This window comes from Orussus abietinus, unplaced genomic scaffold (assembly GCF_000612105.2).
Source record: "Orussus abietinus isolate OABI.00-Male unplaced genomic scaffold, Oabi_2.0 scaffold101, whole genome shotgun sequence".
In the NCBI taxonomy this organism is placed as follows: Eukaryota; Metazoa; Arthropoda; class Insecta; order Hymenoptera; family Orussidae; genus Orussus; species Orussus abietinus.
This window is the reverse complement of record NW_019394361.1, coordinates 54727-72451: the sequence shown is the minus strand read 5'-3', so window position 1 is coordinate 72451 and position 17725 is coordinate 54727. Positions and strand designations below refer to the sequence as shown.

The 17725-nt window shown below is 57.2% G+C and overlaps 1 protein-coding gene across 1 annotated transcript; it reads right to left on the bottom strand.

The window, feature by feature from the left end:
• Window positions 1–1525: 1525 nt before the first annotated feature.
• Window positions 1526–12400, bottom strand: LOC105696572 (hormone receptor 4). The gene is made up of 11 exons (XM_012419143.2): window positions 12361–12400; window positions 7172–7276; window positions 6094–6813; window positions 5457–6021; window positions 5178–5388; window positions 4624–5019; window positions 3332–3466; window positions 2859–3122; window positions 2484–2676; window positions 1925–2052; window positions 1526–1606 (listed from the first exon to the last, which is right to left on the bottom strand). Exons 1-11 carry the CDS (start codon window positions 12398–12400, stop codon window positions 1526–1528), a joined length of 2838 nt encoding a protein of 945 aa, XP_012274566.1.
• Between the last annotated feature and the right edge of the window lie 5325 nt (window positions 12401–17725).

The window sequence follows — 17725 nt, the reverse complement described above, 5'->3', positions numbered from 1 at the left end:
AGTCGATTCGTCACCTCGAGGCGACCACGCGGGATTTTGGGGAACGTCGGTAACTTTCAGGAGGGCAAAATTCGTTCCAATCTCGCCACGGTCCCGGAACGAGGAAACGGAAAGTCGAAAACGCTACGAAATCATCTCGGTCTCGGAGGAAAGTCTTGTTTTGTCCGTCGTAATACTATCGCGATCGATCGTAACGTTACTTTGGCAGAAAAAAAAAAAATAAGTAACCGATCTTTCGAGGTGCGGATAGAGCGCGTGGATTCGTTACGAGGAAAGAAAGTGGCACCCCCAAACTGCCCGAAGACCCGTCGATCGTATCCTCGTTCGAAATCCTTGAATTCGTCGGTCGAATCGCGCGCGAAAGAGGAACGGTCGCGTTCCGTCTCGACGACGATAGTTTGGAAAATGCGAAATCGGAACCGGGGATTGCAACGCGGCAAAATAGCGACGCGCGAGGTCGTTCGAGGCCGGGTCCGAAATGAAAATGCGGTCGCGACGAAAGAAACGCGAATTCGTTACGATTGGCGGGGGTCTCGGTCGCTTCGCGGGAACGAAATACAACGGAACTAGGAGGAGGAACCGGGGACGTGACTCGTAAGCCTAATATCGCTAAAAGAAGGGTAACGGCGAATACTAAGTTTGCGGCGCCCCGCCCGACCGCGATCCACGCCGCGCGTCGTCCGCGGTTCCGTCCCGCCGACGCGCGCGAGGGGAATCGACACGACGGGGGCGATCGCCGCTTCGGTAACCGATCCTTACAACCGTTGGCGCCGTCGGTGGCCCCGTCGGCGGCCTCGTCGACGAAAAAGGCTAACGGTAAGAAAATACTCCGCTCGGTGTCGACAGTGATGCGGCAGCGTCCGGCAGCGTCCGGCAGCGTCCGGCAGCGTCCGACAGCGTCCGGCAGCGATGCCGGCAGCGATGCCGGCGCACGACAACGGCGAACGAGAGGGTCGACCCAGAGAAATGCAGCGGTAAACGGACGACGCCGTCGTCGCGTCGGGGAGGACGCCGAGCGTCGTCCTCGAGGGAGCCGTGGCCTACGGCGAGCGTACGTACGAGAGTCTTATTATCGATCGGATTATGCAACGTGAACGCGCAATGACGCGACTGCGTACAGAAATATAGTCTTTGAGTTTCCATAAAAAAGATCAGTTCTTGATTACTCCTTCTTTCTTCCTTTTCTTTGCGTCTCTCTACTTTACTCAATGTGTCCTCTCAAGGTTCCTCTCTCTTTCCTCTCCTCTCGGTGCTCGCCCTCTTCGTCGATTTCTTCGGTTTCCTCTCTTCCCCTTTCTCTCTCTGTCGCTCCTTCGTCGGGCCTGGTCTCGCCTCCCCGTTTCTTTGTACGACGCAACGAACACGCACACATTTATATTATACTATAGTTATTATACATACACAAACAAAGCTTCTTTTCCGTGTTCATTGTCTCTTTCTTTTCCGTCGAATCCTTTTGTTCGAGTTCGTAAGTATAGAGGCGATCCGCTTCGTTAATAGTCTTTTTACCTCGTTTGTTTATTCACTATCTTTGAATCGCTGAGTTCAGTAGAAAAGGAACGTAGAACATTTTACTCTCGAGAAGCAGGGCTGCCGCTGATTGAACCTGCAAGTCAGGAAATCGGCCGTTAGAAGGTACGAATCGAGATCTTCGCGAGAAACGCGAAGGAAACGAGGATAGTCGATATTTTGGCCAGGGGTCTTTACGGTAAGCTATGCGGCCAAGTGCACGGTTCCCCTTTTGATACGAGACGACGCGACACCTAACACCGGGCAAACCGACGTACGTCTTGGACTCGATCGCCATGAACGTTAAATATCCGTTACGCGAATCGAGACGTTTCACCGGTCTCCGCGTCGCTTGAAACGCCGTTTAACGAGATTTCGCATTGGCGCGGATTCGGTCGGGTGCCCGGCAACTTACTTCGGGTAACCTGACGAGGAGATCGTGAAATCGACCAGGCTGCTGTGGAGCGCTATGTTCGACGAAACTTCGTAGACAGCTCATGTACCGCTCCTGTATTTGCTCCAATTCCAACGTGTCTCCTCGAGCTAGAATAGAGGGGAAAAAAGGAAACGAACAATGTAGGAACGGCCAATTCTCTGCCAGCGATTACGTCTCTAGAGGTCGTCGCGACGCGGATGGGTTTCCTCTACTTTAACTACCGATCGAATAAAATGACGCCCTACCGAAGTTGCGTCTCTTCGGGAGGAATTGAAAATGGAAAGAACTAGAGCAATCGGTGAATTTAAAGTCAACCGATCGCCCTCGTCTTTACGGATTCTTCGTCTTTGTACATTAGTGGATGGAGAAACGTTTTTGGTCACTTACATTTCGCATCTCCACGTTGCAGCGATGCAAGAAAACACGTTTTAATAGCCGACGAGCACATCTTAAGGCTAACGAGGAAAGACGATCGACAATATGTCCCGCGGGATTTGATTTTCCAATCGGAGCGGAATTCTCCAGGTCGGGAGCTTACCTTGCGAGAGCATGGTGATCACTTTCAGGCAAACGTACTCCTCCATGCGTAATTTCACCCTCCTAAACATGAGCGTAACGTACGTGATTTTTTCCACCATGAGCCCCACGTCTTGCCGTAATTGGTCCATAGTTATCGGTCGACCCATCATGCTCGTTAGGCACGTTTGCAACGTATACATGTTGTTCGACACCTACGCGCGGAACAAGAAGGATTTTAGCGTCGTCGCATTTTCCCACGGGTTCTTTCGAGGAAAACGCGAGTCATCTCGGAAAACTCTTAACGAGAAAATGAAACGGCAATCGCGTCGCGTTTAGGGGGAACTCGAAGAAACCGACCCGAGACTCGAGCTCGTCCGAGTCGATCGGCGATTACCTCTTGCATGAAGTCTGCACCCGTCCCGTCGGTGCCGGCATTGGTAACCTTGTGCTGGCCATGCATCGCCTGGTAGGCCGAGGTGGTCAGCACCAGCAGCTCGTGCCACTTGTGCGTCAGCAGCCTCGTGTGAACCTCCACCGGCAGCTCAAGGTAAAACGGTAACCTTTTGGTCCACTGCACCAACTTGTACACTATGCTGTCCCCTATTTGACACAGCTTCTCACTTAAGTCCGATTTATGGTCCAGCAGCTCGTCCAAGTTCTGTAAACGGTGCCGTTAGAGAGTGAATTACGACGCCATCGAAAGGTCGTAGGTGGGCGGTCGGGAAACAGAGAAGACTTCGTTTCATTTTTTTTCATTAAGGGGGGACGCGATATCTAGGCAATTATTCAGGAACCGATTCTCGCATCGGAGGACCGTTAAATCTATCGAGGATGAATCGGCGCCCAGGCGCGTTCAACGATACCGACCCTTAGCGTCGCGATGTCTTGAAACTCGTCGCACTCTATGAGGGTTTGAATCATCGCGAGCGTGGCATCCAGAGGGAAAGCTCGATCCCTCGAGCTGCTCACGGCGTTGTCTAGCCTCTGTCGTAAATGCACCACCTAAAATCAAGAGAGACGTCAGAGTCGGCATTTCGCGGGCCCGCGGGTCAGGCGACAAGACCGCGATCGGCTTCGCGGACAGGGGGAAGTCGATTTCGAGCAGGACGGAGCTTCGCGTCCCCGAGGGCCGTTACGAGGAACCAAGGAAGTCGACGGACTCGCTTCCCGGCAGAGCCAGCGATTACGGAAGTCGGCGAGCCCGGCCCGCGGACCCTCCTTCCGCCCGACTTCTGGGCCGCTCGTCCCTTCGTCGGTTCCTTTTTCGATCTCTCCCCGCCCCCCCCCCGGGACTGTGGATTCGGACTCGAGCTCCGATCCCGCGTCTTCGTCCTCGAGACGAGCCGGTTTTCCTTTGTCCTCGACAACGGGACGTTCGGTCGTCCCTGACCCAAAGCCCGACTCCTCGGTCGCGGCGGCGAAACCTCGAGCGAACGGCATCCAGAGCGAGCCCGTTCGACTTCTCGCCCAGGACAGCAGGGCTGGGAGATATTCGTACTTCCTGGACTTGGCGAACGACGGCGACCTTTCGCCGGGGCCTCGAGGTCGGCCCCGGAGGGGAGGAGGTAGGGAAAGCGTTAAGGCTCGCACGCACGGATCGCCGCGCGGTAGGACGTTCTCCGAGCCGACGCTCGAGAAGGAGGAGGTGAGGTCGGTGTCCTGCGCGCGGACTTTCACGAGTTACGAAACGGCCCGAGAACTGCCCGTCCTTGGCACAGGTTGTCGCTGATTTTCTATTGTCCGCGCCTCGTTTCTTACCTGGACGCCGGACGTCGCGCGGCAAGTGGACCCCGGGTCCGTCACCTTCCGTTTCTCGAGTGACCTTTGACGTTATCCGGCCCGCTCCCCTCGGAGAAGCGACCTTCGTTGCCCGACCCGACCCGACCCAGTCGCGCGAGCTTCGCGAAGATCGAAACGTCCCGAGGACTCGGAGATTCGGAGGACCGGCGCTCCTTCGGCGCCGTTTACGAGCGCATACTTGGCCCCGTTGCAGGTCGCGAGCACCGAGGTCGCCGGAGACGTCGACATCCCGGGAGGCGTCGAGAAGCGAGGCCGACGCCGGGTTTCGTAACGTGGGAAACCTTGAAGCTTGCGCAAGGCGCCGCGACCGAGCGAACCGCCCCGGGAGTCGATTCGTCGTTCCGTCCGGTCGTACTCACTTCGGAGGGATTGGTGAGAGCCGTCTTGAGGATCGTCCCGTTGACGAGGTGGCCCGGGTGGCCCGGGTGGCCGGGGTGGCCGGGGTGGCCCGGATGGCCCGGGTGGCCGGGGTGGCCGGGGTGGTTGGGATGGCTGGGCGTCGGCTGAGAGTTGAGAGGGTCGCCGGAAATCTTGTGGGGAAGAAAGGTCCCGGCGAGCTGGGCGTGCTGCTGCTGGCCGTGGTGGACGGCGACCGCGGCCGCCATGTGCTTGTCCAGGACCGTCGAGGCGACCGTTCCCTTGCTGCCGCCCAGCGAGCCCGAGCCGTTCACCCCTCCGACGTTGCTGCCGCCGCCGCTCATCCCGCCCCCCATGCCCGCGGTTTTGTTCGTCTTCTTGTGTTTCTTGTACTTGACCTGATCGAAACGTGGGACAGGTGTAGACATTGCCTGCAACGAGCCTTCCGCGCGGAGCGTTTCGATCGGCGGCCCCGACACGTCCGACTCGCGTCGGCCGCGGCGACGTCGCGAAAGACTCCGCGCGGAGTCGACGGACTCGCCGGGAGAGGTCTCACCTTGTAGAGGTTGTAGACGGCTCCGGAATTCCTGCCCCCGGGCATGCGGTCCTCCCGGACGGCCTGCAAGACCATGCCCTGCTCGATGCACTTCTTGAACCGGCAGTACTGACACCTGTTCCGCTGGGCCTTGGTGATCTCGCATCCGCCCTCCGCGACGCAGGTGTAAATCCGCCTGTTCTGGACAGTTCTCTTGAAGAAGCCCTTGCACCTGGACAGACGAGAGGGGGAACGGTTGTGGCAGCCGACGGAGCCTCGGGGACGGGGCGCGAAACTCACCCCTCGCAGGTGATGATGCCGTAGTGGAGTCCGGTGGCCTTGTCCTCGCAGATCATGCAGATCATGGGAGTCTCGTCCTCCTCGTGCTCCTGGGCCGGGAGGGGCGGGGCGGGGGGCGCCGGGGCGACGGCCGGCGAGGAGCCGGGACCCTGGGCCTCGGCCTTGAGGACGCCGCCGTTCCGGACCCAGGGCTGGCTGGAGCCGGCCGTCAGGTTGAGGGCCTGCATCTGCTGGGCGGCGGGCAGCTGGGTCAGGTCGCCGGCCCAGAGCCTCTCCATGTTGAGGGGCGGCCCGGCGGAATAGGGGGCGCAGCCGGCCTTGCCCCTGGACTCCTGGCCCAGGTTGAGCAGCAGCTGGGCGGCCGACTCCTCGGAGGAGGAGGAGCAGGAGGCGGCGGTGGCGGTGGCGGGCCAGGACGCCGCGGGCGGCGGCGCGGGGTCCAGGGGCGGCGAGGACCAGATCATCGTCCGGACGCCGCCGACTTCGCCCATGATGACGGAGGGCGGCGGCCGGGGCGGCGGCGGCGGCGGGGCGGGCCTCTGCGCCGGGGGCTTCATCCCCTCGCCTGCAACCGGAGGTCGTTAGTGCGTGCCCGAGGGCGGGGGCGGCAAGGGCGACGAGGGCGGCTAGGGCTTACATCCAGTTCCGGCTCCGGCTCCGGCTCCGGCTCCGGCTCCGGTTCCGGCCACGCTGCAGGTGGCGGTGCCCGTGACCACGGACCCGCCGCTGGACACCCCCAGGACGTTCTGCCCGTAGTTGACGGCGCCGCCGATCACGCCGTTGAGCAGCCTCTGGGTAGCGAAGCCCTGCACGGCGGGGCCCTGGGCCCAGAACTGGTGGTGGGCCAGGAGGTGGGGCGGGACCGAGGGCGCCCTGGGCCGGGGCGTCGACGGCGGCTGCGGGGGGCCGGCCGCCTCGAAGCGCTGCTGGCTGTTCCGGGCCTCGGGCCGACCCCCGCCGTCGAAGACCGAGTTGTCCGACTCCTGCTTGGGCTGCGCCGCCGAGAAGCCGCCCCGGTCGGCCGGGCTCCCGGGCTCCCCGGCCGTCGCCTCCTGCGGCATCGGCGTCGTCGAGACGGCCGCGTGCGTCCGCATGGGCGAGGAGGCCGGGGACGCCCTCGGCGCCGGCGTGCAGGGCCGCTCCTCGGGGTTGCGGCCGACCGCCACCTCCGGGAACACCGAGTCCGGGGAGGCCCGGTCCAGGGCGGCCTCCCGCGCGTCCTGGCCCCGCAGCTCCCGGAGCGTCCCGGGACTGGGACTGCTCCGCGGGAACTCGCTCTTCACTTTGACCACGGGGCAGCCCGGCGAGCCCGGCATGTTGTCCGGCGACGAGGTCGAGGTGTCGGCCACGCTTTCCCCTGCGAACCGAGCGACCACCGCGGTTAGGCCGGCGATCCGGAGCAAAGGACACGATCGTCCCCGACGACGTCACTGCGAGCGGTTCGTTTCGGACGTCTCGGACGTCTCGGACGTCTCGGACGTCGCGTCCGTCGCGTTAAGGAAGGCGATCGGATCGGTCTTTCGACGTTTCCCGACCCGTGGACAAAGTGCCTTCGGCTCGCATTCGACGCCCGGTCCCGGTCGATCCGAAATCAACTGCTCGGCAAGATCCGTCGCCGCTTCGATCCCGGAGCGGCTTTCTCTCGCTCCCGCGAACCCGCGACTTCGATTCGCTCCTCCGCTCTTGAATCGCAAAGTGAACAAAGTTAAACTTACCGTCGCTACTACATCGGGAGTCGACCTTTCTCCGTTTTAACTTGAGGTCTTGAAACAAGCTCATGTTGTCTAGCTCACACGGGCTGCTCGTAAGGGTCATAATTCCTGAAATCAGATAAACGAGACTAAACTCCACGTTCGATATTCCTCGATCCCACTTTCTCCGTTTCGAATCGCGACAACTCGTTGACGAGGAATTTCCAAGTGGTCCACGACACTCCGTTACTCCCAGGGGATGAATTTTCGGGATCCCGGTCCCGTCGATACTCGCGCTCGATGGCTCGATTTCCGATTCCGAAAGAGCCGCTGTTAACCCCGGTTTAGCCAATGGATGGAATTGGATCGGCACGTCGTAACGTTCCGGGCACGGTGCAACGGGGGATCGGGGACGCCTAGTCATTTTATGGGGTTCACCGGGCCCCAGCCGAGAATAATTAGCGTCGAGGGGGTAAGGGGTTGCCGGAGCAATTGACTCGCGGCAGATTCTCTTTGGAGGCTACGGCCAGAAGAACTTATCCTTTCGGACCGCTCCGGAAGATGCCGTCGTTCCGCCGTGTTCCAAAAGACGGTCCGGATCGATGCCGAGTGTTTCTTTACCCTGACATTGGCAAAATGTCCAAATTGTTGCGTCGTTCCATGCGATATCTCGCGTAAACGAATACGCGGGACTTCGGCTCGAGGATGCAGGGAAGAAAGACGAAGCGTCTTTTTCGCCATTTCTTTCTAAAGGCAGACGAGCGATCGAAATTCGAGGGGACTTGCGACAACGGTAATTAAAGCCTTTGCGATTATACCTCAGGGAAAATGAAATCAGCGGGGAAACGATTACGGTTTAAGGCGCCGGGAAAGGGGCGTCCAGGTCTTATTTTTCACATTTTTCTCCGAACCTAGGGTACCGAATCGCTTCAAACTTTACAACGTTACTACGGAGGGTATAAGGAAAGTCCTAACCCCCGTGAAACTTCAATTTAAATAATATTTATTTATAGACATTTTAAAAATGCGTTTATATTTACAATTCGAAGAAAAGTTTCGCGAACGATTGACCCCTCGAATGCCTCGGATCGCCGTTACGTCGTCGTCTCATTTTTCTTTTTTAATCGTACGCGCCCGCGATCGGCAAGCGTTCGCTTCGACTCGCGAAGGAAGCTAGGAAAGATGAACCGAAACGATGACGCTATCGCTTAATTACTCGCTGCACGGAACGATATTTGCTCGGATTCGATCGCCTCGGTGGGATCGGCGCCCTTGGTCGCTTATTTAGAACGATGCGCATACATTTGTAACGGCTTCGGTTTGGCCGGTGTCGTCTCGAGACCTCGACCTCGTATCCAGTAATCGCCCAGGGATCAGTGGAACGGAGTCAAAGATCTTTTCTACGAGACCATCTTGCAAAATGATATCTGGCGCTCACGATTCTCGGTTCTCGGTTCTCGCGCATAAAATGGGAGCAGCCAGAAGACGCAGCTGTCGGTCGACGCGACGAAAACTCTACGATTCGCGATACGCTGCGACGTCGGAAAACTTGGAGTGGAACGAATGCTCGAATTCGATCGCGCTTCGTCGACGTTGCGGACGTTTTCGATCTTCTTGGCGCAACGGGCGCCCTTGCTCGCTATTTAGACGCCTTCCTACGACTCCAATTTGGCCGGTATCGCTTCGAGACCTCGACCTCGACCTCGAATCCAGAATCCGCTCAAAGATCGGACGAGCGCGACCTACCTTCGGATCTAAATTCGAACGAATCCGCCGACCCGTTCGTTCGAATATAAATTCGAATAAGGGAAAGGAAATTCGTCGCCTCTCGTTCGATCGAAATCGTATCGAGTCGGATCTTCTCGACTCCAGGGTAGCGGAGAATCGGCTCGACGAGTTCGAAGTGATTTCATCGCGTGATTTACTTCGTCGCAAGTGACGGCGCGATTACGCGCGCGCTCGGTGAACGAGCAAATTACGGAGGAGCGGACGCGGTGCTCGTGGAATTTCATTTTTAATGACAATTTTTTTATTTATCTCACCCTAGAACCAAGAATACATATTTCTGTTGAAAATTGAAATTTCACGAGTAGGACGTTCTCCCTTAGTGCCTCCATAATCCCGCGCTGAAGTTTCAGATGATTAGATGCCCCCAGATTTATAAATATTTCGATACGAAGAATGACCCTTTCGTATCACCGTAAGTCGATTAATTCGAAAACTGCGATACGCGATTCGTCCCGCGGGGAACCTTCGCGCTTCCGGAAGTATTTCGATTCGATGCCCGCGACTCGAAACGATATCGATTCCCATCGCCGGCCCCTCGCGATCCGGTCAAAGGCGTCTTTGCGGCGTCTTTGCGGCGTCTTCGCGGCCTCGCTCGCGGCTCGCGCTCGGGAAGGAGTCGAGTCGGTCGTCGCGGCGTGCGCGCGCATGCCCGTCCGTGGCGCGCGCGCGGGGTCCTTGCTCCCTGGCCGTATGTGGGTCAGCAGTCTCACACACGCCACCGTTCTTGCGTAACCAATGCATGCACGCGCCATCGCTCGCCGTGCCCCCGCCAATGCACTAACCTACGTCTCCGCGGCCTCGTGCTCTCTCGCGGGACGCCGCGGCCGAAACCGATCCCATTTTCGGGTCCTCCTCGCCGACCGCTTCGTCTCTTTTCGCGAACGGCTCGGTGGTCCGCAGCCCCGAGGAAGAGTTCCGTCTCGTCGCGCCTCCTACCCCGAGAAGGAAAACTCGTCGAACCGAAGAAATATTTCATAAATTGTCGCAATTCCGAAGAAACGTTGCGTCCAATTTACTCGAATCAAATAATTATTCTTAGAACGAGGAAAATATTTCTCCGGTTCGATAAGATTTTTTTCTCGGGGTACGTCGTCGTTCCGAGGCCCGCGCCCCGAGTGACGCGTCGGAGCGTCGCGGCGCCTCGACGGGAAGCGGCGGATCCGGAGGATCCGGAGGATCCGGAGGATTCGGAGGAAGGAAAAGTTTCCGGTCGCTCCGCCGCGTGAAATCGGCTCGCGTCGCCGAAGCGTCCGTCCGCGATTTACCGTTACGGACGGTCTAGGACCACGGTGGACGGTGAAAGTGACTCTCCCACGCCGTGACGTCCCGAGACCACCGCGACCGCCTTCCTCGAGGCTTCCCGCTCGCTCTCGCTTCTCGGCCGTCCGGCCCTCTCTCCCGCGCCTTTCTCTTTCTATGGCCGACTCTCGGCCCCTCTCCGGCCGCGGCGAGACGCGGCGAGACGCGGCGAGACGCTCCGTGACTCGCGATTAAACTACCCTCCCACGGGCCCGGTTCGGAACGTTCATCGAGACCGGCCGAGCTCTCCACCTGGGGGACCTCTCGACGGGGACTTCCGGGAGGACCCGAGGTACACGGTAAACCCGGGGGATACGTTACGCGCTGTACGCCGAGAAAAAAATCTCGTTGAACCAATGAAATACTTCCTCCATTCGAACGATAATTATTTCATTCAAATAAATTGTTATCGTTCCGACAAAATTTCGAGTTTATTCGAGTGAAATAATTATTCTTTGAATTGATGTTCAAAGACATATTTCTTACGTTCGATGACATTTTTTTTCTCCGACCGTTTCCGAAATTATCTCGGCGAATCCTAAAAGAGCAAATTTAACGCATTTACCCCGCACGTTCTCGGAGATCGTTCGGGACAGGCAAAGAGAAAGTTTGTTCCTCGTTCGATTCTTTTCTAGAAGTTGTTAACGGAACGCTAAATGAAAATCGTAAACCCGACCCGTCTCCTCGATGTTCCGCGGATCGAGGAATAATCGACGGAGAGCGATCGAAAGATGTCCGCCTCGAAATAGGAACTGTTTCGGGATCGTTGGAAAAATGGCCGAAACCGGGCAAGCTTCGTCTCGATAGAATTTCCGGTTCCGCGAACCGGAGGACTTTTCCCGGTCGCGATTAACGCGCACCGCGAAACGGCGATTCCGGTGGTCGGGAAAAAAGAGCGAGAAGAAAAAGAAAAGGAAAGAGGGGGACGTCTTACGTCCGTCGCGTCGACCGAGAGTGAGAGTCCGCGAACTCGAGGACGTTGAACCTCGCCGGTGAAAGTTTCTATTATACCACTGGCCTTACCTTACTTTTCCTACGACAAGCTTTGCCGCGTTGTGTCACGAGGCGAGACGGACGCGAACGCGGGAAACGCTCCGGATTTCTTCCGCGCCGTTCCCGGCCGATCGGGCCACGTGGCGCCCGGTACTCTACGTAACGTCTTACGTTCGATCGAACCTTCCGGGTTTCGATTCGCGATCGACTCGACGTCTTTCGTCCGCTTCCCCCAAATTACGTTCAAAGGCTTACGTCAACGTTTTCCCGGAACTAATTCGTCGGAGTCCGAGTATTTGCCTCCGCTAAGGGTATCTCGCGATTCGTTGCGTTTTAGGGTAACGATCGAGCGCGCCATCGTTTGTCCATTTCTTGGGGCTGGGTAAACGCAAACGCGTAAATCGACGGAGCGATTAAGTCCGCGGGTTAATTATGAAAAGCAAGAGGAAAGGTCCCGGAGGGTATTGCGTTTCCGTTTTCACGGCAGCATGCAGGAAACGTTGGCTTTTTCTCCGAGCCCCTTTGTTTTCTCCACCTCGGATGTCCGCGGTCCTCGTTCGGCGTTCGAGCGCGGCCCCGATTCCTTCGACTCGCTTCGCGGAAATCATTTCTAAGTCGCGGATCGTTCGAGCCACGAGCCACTTTTCTTTCTCGAGGCATTTCCAGTTTCCTCCCTGGTAGCGTCTACGGAAACGGGGACGAAAAACTTTGGGAAACCGCGAGAAGATCGGTGTCGTCTCGAGAGGGCTCGTAAATTGCGATATCGCGTCAATTTCGCAACTTTACGATCGAATTTGGCGAGGCGTCCCTGGTAACGCCGTTCCTTGGCTTTCGGCTAGATCAATGGATACGCGAGGGTATCTTGTTCGAACGAAAAATTCCGTTCGTTAAAAGCTTCTCGTCGACCCGAGTTAACGGTTAGCGCCTAACGAGCACCTCCTTTTCGATCGAACATCGACGACAACTTCTCCGATTTGCATTCGGTGCCGTACTTTTCCCTCGTTATTACATCGTAATACCTATTCGCGACTTTTCCTTTTTTCCCCGCTTTTCTCACGTACTCCTGGGGCCCAGAACTTTCTCCTTTCAGGGAGACGAGACTCAACGATCGAAAGGATTGAAGAAAATCGTACCTAAATGGCGACCTCGCAGTACACTCATCTTCGCGCACATCGTATGTCGGTAGTTTATTCCGCAGCTTCCATGGCACGAATCGTACGATATCTTCGTTTCCGGGAATAGCTACGAGATCCTCGTCGTTCGCCAAGCGTTAACTGCTTCGGCGAATCCAGGAATCTGAATTTTGTGGTTCCACTCGGGAGTTCCACTTATGTTTCGACGTCGACGAATCGCGATTCACTCGCGAGTCTCCCCTCTCGTCGGTCCGCTTTTCTTCTTCCTCCGCGAGGGTCCGACGCTCGGTTGCGGATACTTCGAGTTTTCGGATTCATCGAATCGTAAGCGTCATTTCGACCCTTTTTCTCTCCAGGGCGCGTTTCCGGGCGTCCGGGGTTGGGCTACCCGGACCGGGGACACCCAACGGTTTCTCAACGATTCGTCCGGGCACTCGAGTCGTCGGACGCGAAACCGGACGATATCGAAATCGTCCACGAGAATCACCGGGCACCGTTAACCCTTTGATAATACGGATCCCTTTCGACATGTGGGACGATATTGGACACCTCTAGGCGCCTTTAGGGGCCACAGGTATAATAAAGAGTCCTTCTCTCGTTCTCGTCGATGACCGGCCACGCGAATGGCGACGACGCGGCGATTCGGTCGACATCCCGTAACCTCGGACCCGAGGGCGAGGCCAGGGTCAATTTGGACGAGTGATTTTCACTCCGAGTTACCTCGTTCTCTTAAATCCACATAATCCATAAAGTACCTCGTCCCGATTTTCGTTGCGAGACCCGTTCTTACGATTCCCTGGACTCTCTTTAGGCCCTCGACCGTCCCCCGGAATCCGGAGGATCAGCGAATCCACGCTTCCTGCACGTCATCGCGACGTTTCCTTCGATCCAGGGAAATCGCGCGTCCACTTCGCGTCCTCGAAGTTGCACTTGCCGCTTCGACCGCGCGCGATTCCTCGATTTCGGGTTCGTTCGACGAGAGGGCGAGGTGGAAGAAGGAAGGAAGGAAGGAAGGAGGAGAGGAGTCCCGGCCGCGGCGAAGCGCACGGTTCGGCGGCTCGGAGTTTTTGGACTCGCGAGTCCAGGCGGTACCGTCAACGTCGAGTCACGGAGGTAGAGGTGGTGGTACCGGTGACCTCGATATCAACCGAGGCCCTCCAATCCCAAAGCCCAATGCCAAAAACTCGACTCGCCAGAACTTTCACTCTTTCTCTCTCTTTCCGCCGCCTCCCTTTCCCCATCCGGTGGTCTCGCTCGCCCCCGATCGGTTGTCGCCCGCGTTTCGCCAACGAGACTCGCTCGTCCTTGGACGCCACCGCGAGGATCGGAGGTCGACCCGAGCGACTCCTTTCCTGGTTGCGTCCCCCTTTGCGTGCCCCTTTGCGTGCCCCTTTGCGTGCCCCTTTGCGTTCCCTGCATCGGATGCAGGCAGGAGAAAAACGGGGAACCGACTCGTCCTCGGGCTTCGATCCATCGGCTTCCGTTCCTCGGTCCCGTTCGCGGAAGCTCAGCGTTCCCGGGTCAAGATTGATCCCCTCCGACTCGGACCCCGGGCCTTCCAGGGTTTCGCTTTTAACCGGGGACCGATGAAAGTTTGGAATAACCGGATCTCGACCGGGATCTCTGGCGTCGAGGAGGCAAATTCCTGGCGAAAGTAAAAGTCAACCTTCTCGTAACTGCGGCGACCGCTCTCGCGTTTCGGCGATACCGATCCTCGCTCGCCTTAAGGTGATACGAAAGGGTCATTCTACGTATAAAAGGTCCAAATTGATCAAATCGGATGCATCGAATCGTTTGATATTTCGCCCGTGATTATGGAGACCCTAAGGAAGCACGTGGGGAAACATCATGTTTAATAAAAAAATGTTTGTATTTATCCCAGACTGGAACCGAGAATACGGGTCTCTTTTTGAAAAATGAAATTTCGCGAGCATCGTCTTCTCCCCGAAGTTCGAAATGATTCGGTGCATCCAGTTTTATAAATATTTTGACGTTTTATATGCATAGAATGACTCTTTTGTATCACCCTAAATAAGGTATCGAGAGAGAAATTGTGCCGACTCCCTTTTATCCGACGTAACGGGACGGTCGTCGATCTTCCTCCCGAGCGTCGAGCGAGGGGATTCCATAACGGGCCGAGTTCGCGCTTCTCGAATCGATCGAAAAAAACGGCTCTGCCGTCGTTATCCGAAGTCGGTTCGGCGATCGACTATCTATCGAGTCCACGGTCGCCGAGTTCCTCGGATCGACGGTCTCTCGAGCTTTCGGCGGGGGGACTCTCGACGTCGACGGTCCTTCGACGGTCCTTCGACGGTCCGTCGACGGGTCCGGGAGGCGTCGCGGCGACTCGCGGTTGGTATGGACGGTGTAGGCAGCGGTGCAATCGGTGTCGTACCGGCACGTTGCGAGCGGTCGGCCATGGCATACTTACTAATGTCAATCACACCGGCAGGCATGCACTCTTGTACGTGGTCTCGGTACACGCGTCGCGTCCACCCGGCGTATCCCTGTATCGAATCCGGCCTCGGTTTTCCCGGTGGGCCGCAGCTGCAGGTCCGACCCGAAAATCGATGGGTGCATCTCTCGTTCGAGGAGTCGCAGCTGCCGGGCCTTCGCTACCCGGGGCGCGATCTGGAATAATCGGGCGCCCTCTTCATAGGGATTTCTCGAGTTTCGTCGTAAAACGAATTAGAAGGGTTCCCGCTCTTTATCGTTGAAACCGTAAACTCCTTCGGCTATCTCTCGGATAAGGCGATATCTCCCGGGCAGATGCGATTCGATGCACTCGGGCTCGGGCGGAGTTCCGTTCCCGAAAGGAACGAAAGAGGCGCTCTCGTTCGTTTCGAGGTTCGCCCTAAAAATAATTCCCTCTTCCAACCTTCTCGCGGATCCTCCGGATCCGTCTTCGCGATCCATATTCCTTTGGCCGCGTCCGTTTCTCGTAAGGGCGCGAACGATCGAGTTCCAGCAGCTACGAATACAGCCGAAACGTTTCTTCTCGAGTGGCGCCGCAGTCGATATCGTCGGAGTCACGTTCTCCATTGACTGCGAGCGCCGTGAGTTGGCAAACCTGGGCACAAACGGCGCGACTCGCGACGCACTTCGCGCCGTCACCGCGAAGGCCGAGCCAATGAAATTTCCGCCTCGAGTACACCCGAGCTCCGCTCCGGCAATTTCGACGGCCGCGAAAATCCGCGAATCGATTCCCTCTTCGTTTCGACCGGAAGTCTACATCGGCGTTTCGTCGTTTGTCGACCCCGTCGACGCCAGGCGTCGCTCGACGTTCGCGAATTCTCCCGATCCGCAAGGAAAAACCGTAACGGCGGGCAGCTTCGCGCAACGCGCGTAATTCCACGCGAAATTCCACGCTAAATTTATTCGCGGACGCTCCTCGATTAATTTCATCTGTCGTTGGTGAAATCATACGTTAGAAGATCGTTAACGATATCTTTGCCGATAACGAAAGCTATCGTCGAAGGGCAGCGAGACACTTTTTGCGACGGGGCTCGAGCTCGAAAGAGGAAACGGAGGAAGATCGACGAAAGGGTTCAATTTCCCGAAACGCGAGTTGGCAGATCCCCGAGATCGTTCCTTCCAGGTGGCGTTATTTGTCGGCCAAATCCGAATCGACGTTTAACGTCGACATTTTACCGTCGATCCCCGGAGGGCCGAGGTCGGGCGAAGAGATCCAGTCAACGAGAATTCCGTAAATAGTAATCCCCGAAGTTGAGCCGACGATCCGTATGCTAAAATTCGACGACCCCTCTCCCGGTCGCGGATTTCCCGCCGACGCAGGGGAAGACGCGTCGGGATCGGTCCGCGAGCGGCTTAAGATCGCGACGCGTCCATGAGTGTCGACCTCAGCGACGCGTGCGTCACGAGTACCCTCCAAGGTTATCAACAATGACTACGATTTCTTCACGAAACTAGGAAAGATCGACCGAACGAGCTTCGAGTCTACTCGAAGCCGAAGTCCCAACGGGCGCAAGCCCGGTCGACTCGGTCGCGTCGACAGGGCCGAATATCCCCTCCGACGTATGCCGGTGACGTTTTCCCGCGGCGGTTCCGACGGATCGCGTGGCGAGGTGAGGCGCATCCCGGGGCCGGCCGCGTCCTGTCCGATTACTGGCCGGATATATTTAGTTCGAGATTGGCATAGGTCGCGAGTGCGCCGTTTGTTATCCGTTTCTGCGCACGTGGCCTCTACGGGCCGGTCTAGTCGGTTATACTTGGCGACGGGTTATTGCGAGAGGCCGCGAATCCGGCGTCGACGTCGCGACGTACCCCGGGACCGAATCCTCGATCGGTCGCGTAGATAATCTCCTCTCTCCTTCCCGTAGGAGCACGGAATAATTGATCGATACTTTTTTGCAGTCTTTGCTAAATATCTGGAGCGACAAATTTTTCAAGACGTCTCGTAGACTTCTTGGAGTCGCCATCTCCCCGCGTAAATAAATATATTTGAAAATTACACTTGAAAAAAATATTTTTTGGTATATAACAAAATATATCCGAGAAAGTATATATGTATTTTATCCCGCGGAATTTTAATAACGTATTTTAATCGATTAAACGGCGAGACTAATCGAGAATATATTCGGTATATGTGCTTTCTATTTATTCGGCAAAATATATTCTCGAATATATTTTATGGCCGAAATTTCCATTTCCGTGTATACATTTTTTGTCCATACAAAAACATATTTTCACATACATTTTTGAAAGATATGTACGTCCATGTGTGGCCGTTTCGTCCGCTCGTCGACCGTCGGTCCGTTGTCCCCGCACCCACGCGGTCGCGTATCTGCCACCTCCCCGTCTCGTCGTTCGACGTCGTTCGACGTCGTTCGACGTCGTCCAACCGTCGAGCGTCCGTCTCGCCCCACCTTTCGCGACCGCGACGTCACTCGGGGCCGCGAGAATCGACGCGACGTCGGAGAGGAGGAGGAGGAGGAGGAGGAGGAGGTGGCCCTCGCCCTTCCCCGCGTCAGGGAATTAAGGCCGAAGAAATAAGGTCGTCCGAACTTTGTCCCGCGCGTTTCGACGGCACCCCGACGACCGGCCGGGGTGCCGCCGCGTCGGGCGAAAAGCGGGCAGAGCGTCGGCCGGCAAATTGGCGGCCGAACGGGGCTCGGCCGCCTCGCGAACCCGACCTATCTCAACGTCCTCGTCATCGAGGGCGCTCGCTCGCGCGTGCGCCGTCCGGGGTCGGGCCGGCTCGCGTTGGGTAAGGTTAGGAACGTCACTGCCTCTGCCTCATCCGCCAGAATAACTTCTCGCCGGCTTGCACAATTCCGTCCTTAGAGCACGCGACGTTACCGACGTCTCGACGCCTGCCGATCGCGGCGCGTTTCCGCTCTCCCTC

Excerpts from the sequence above, each read along its gene's own strand:
- LOC105696572 (XM_012419143.2), bottom strand. The coding sequence starts at position 12,400 with ATGTGCGCGAAGATGAGTGTACTGCGAGGTCGCCATTTAG. Across the intron at positions 6,814-7,171 it reads CTCCCGATGTAGTAGCGACG|GGGAAAGCGTGGCCGACACC; the intron begins GTAAGTTTAACT and ends CTCGGTTCGCAG. Across the intron at positions 3,467-4,623 it reads CTCTCACCAATCCCTCCGAA|GTGGTGCATTTACGACAGAG; the intron begins GTGAGTACGACC and ends TCTTGATTTTAG.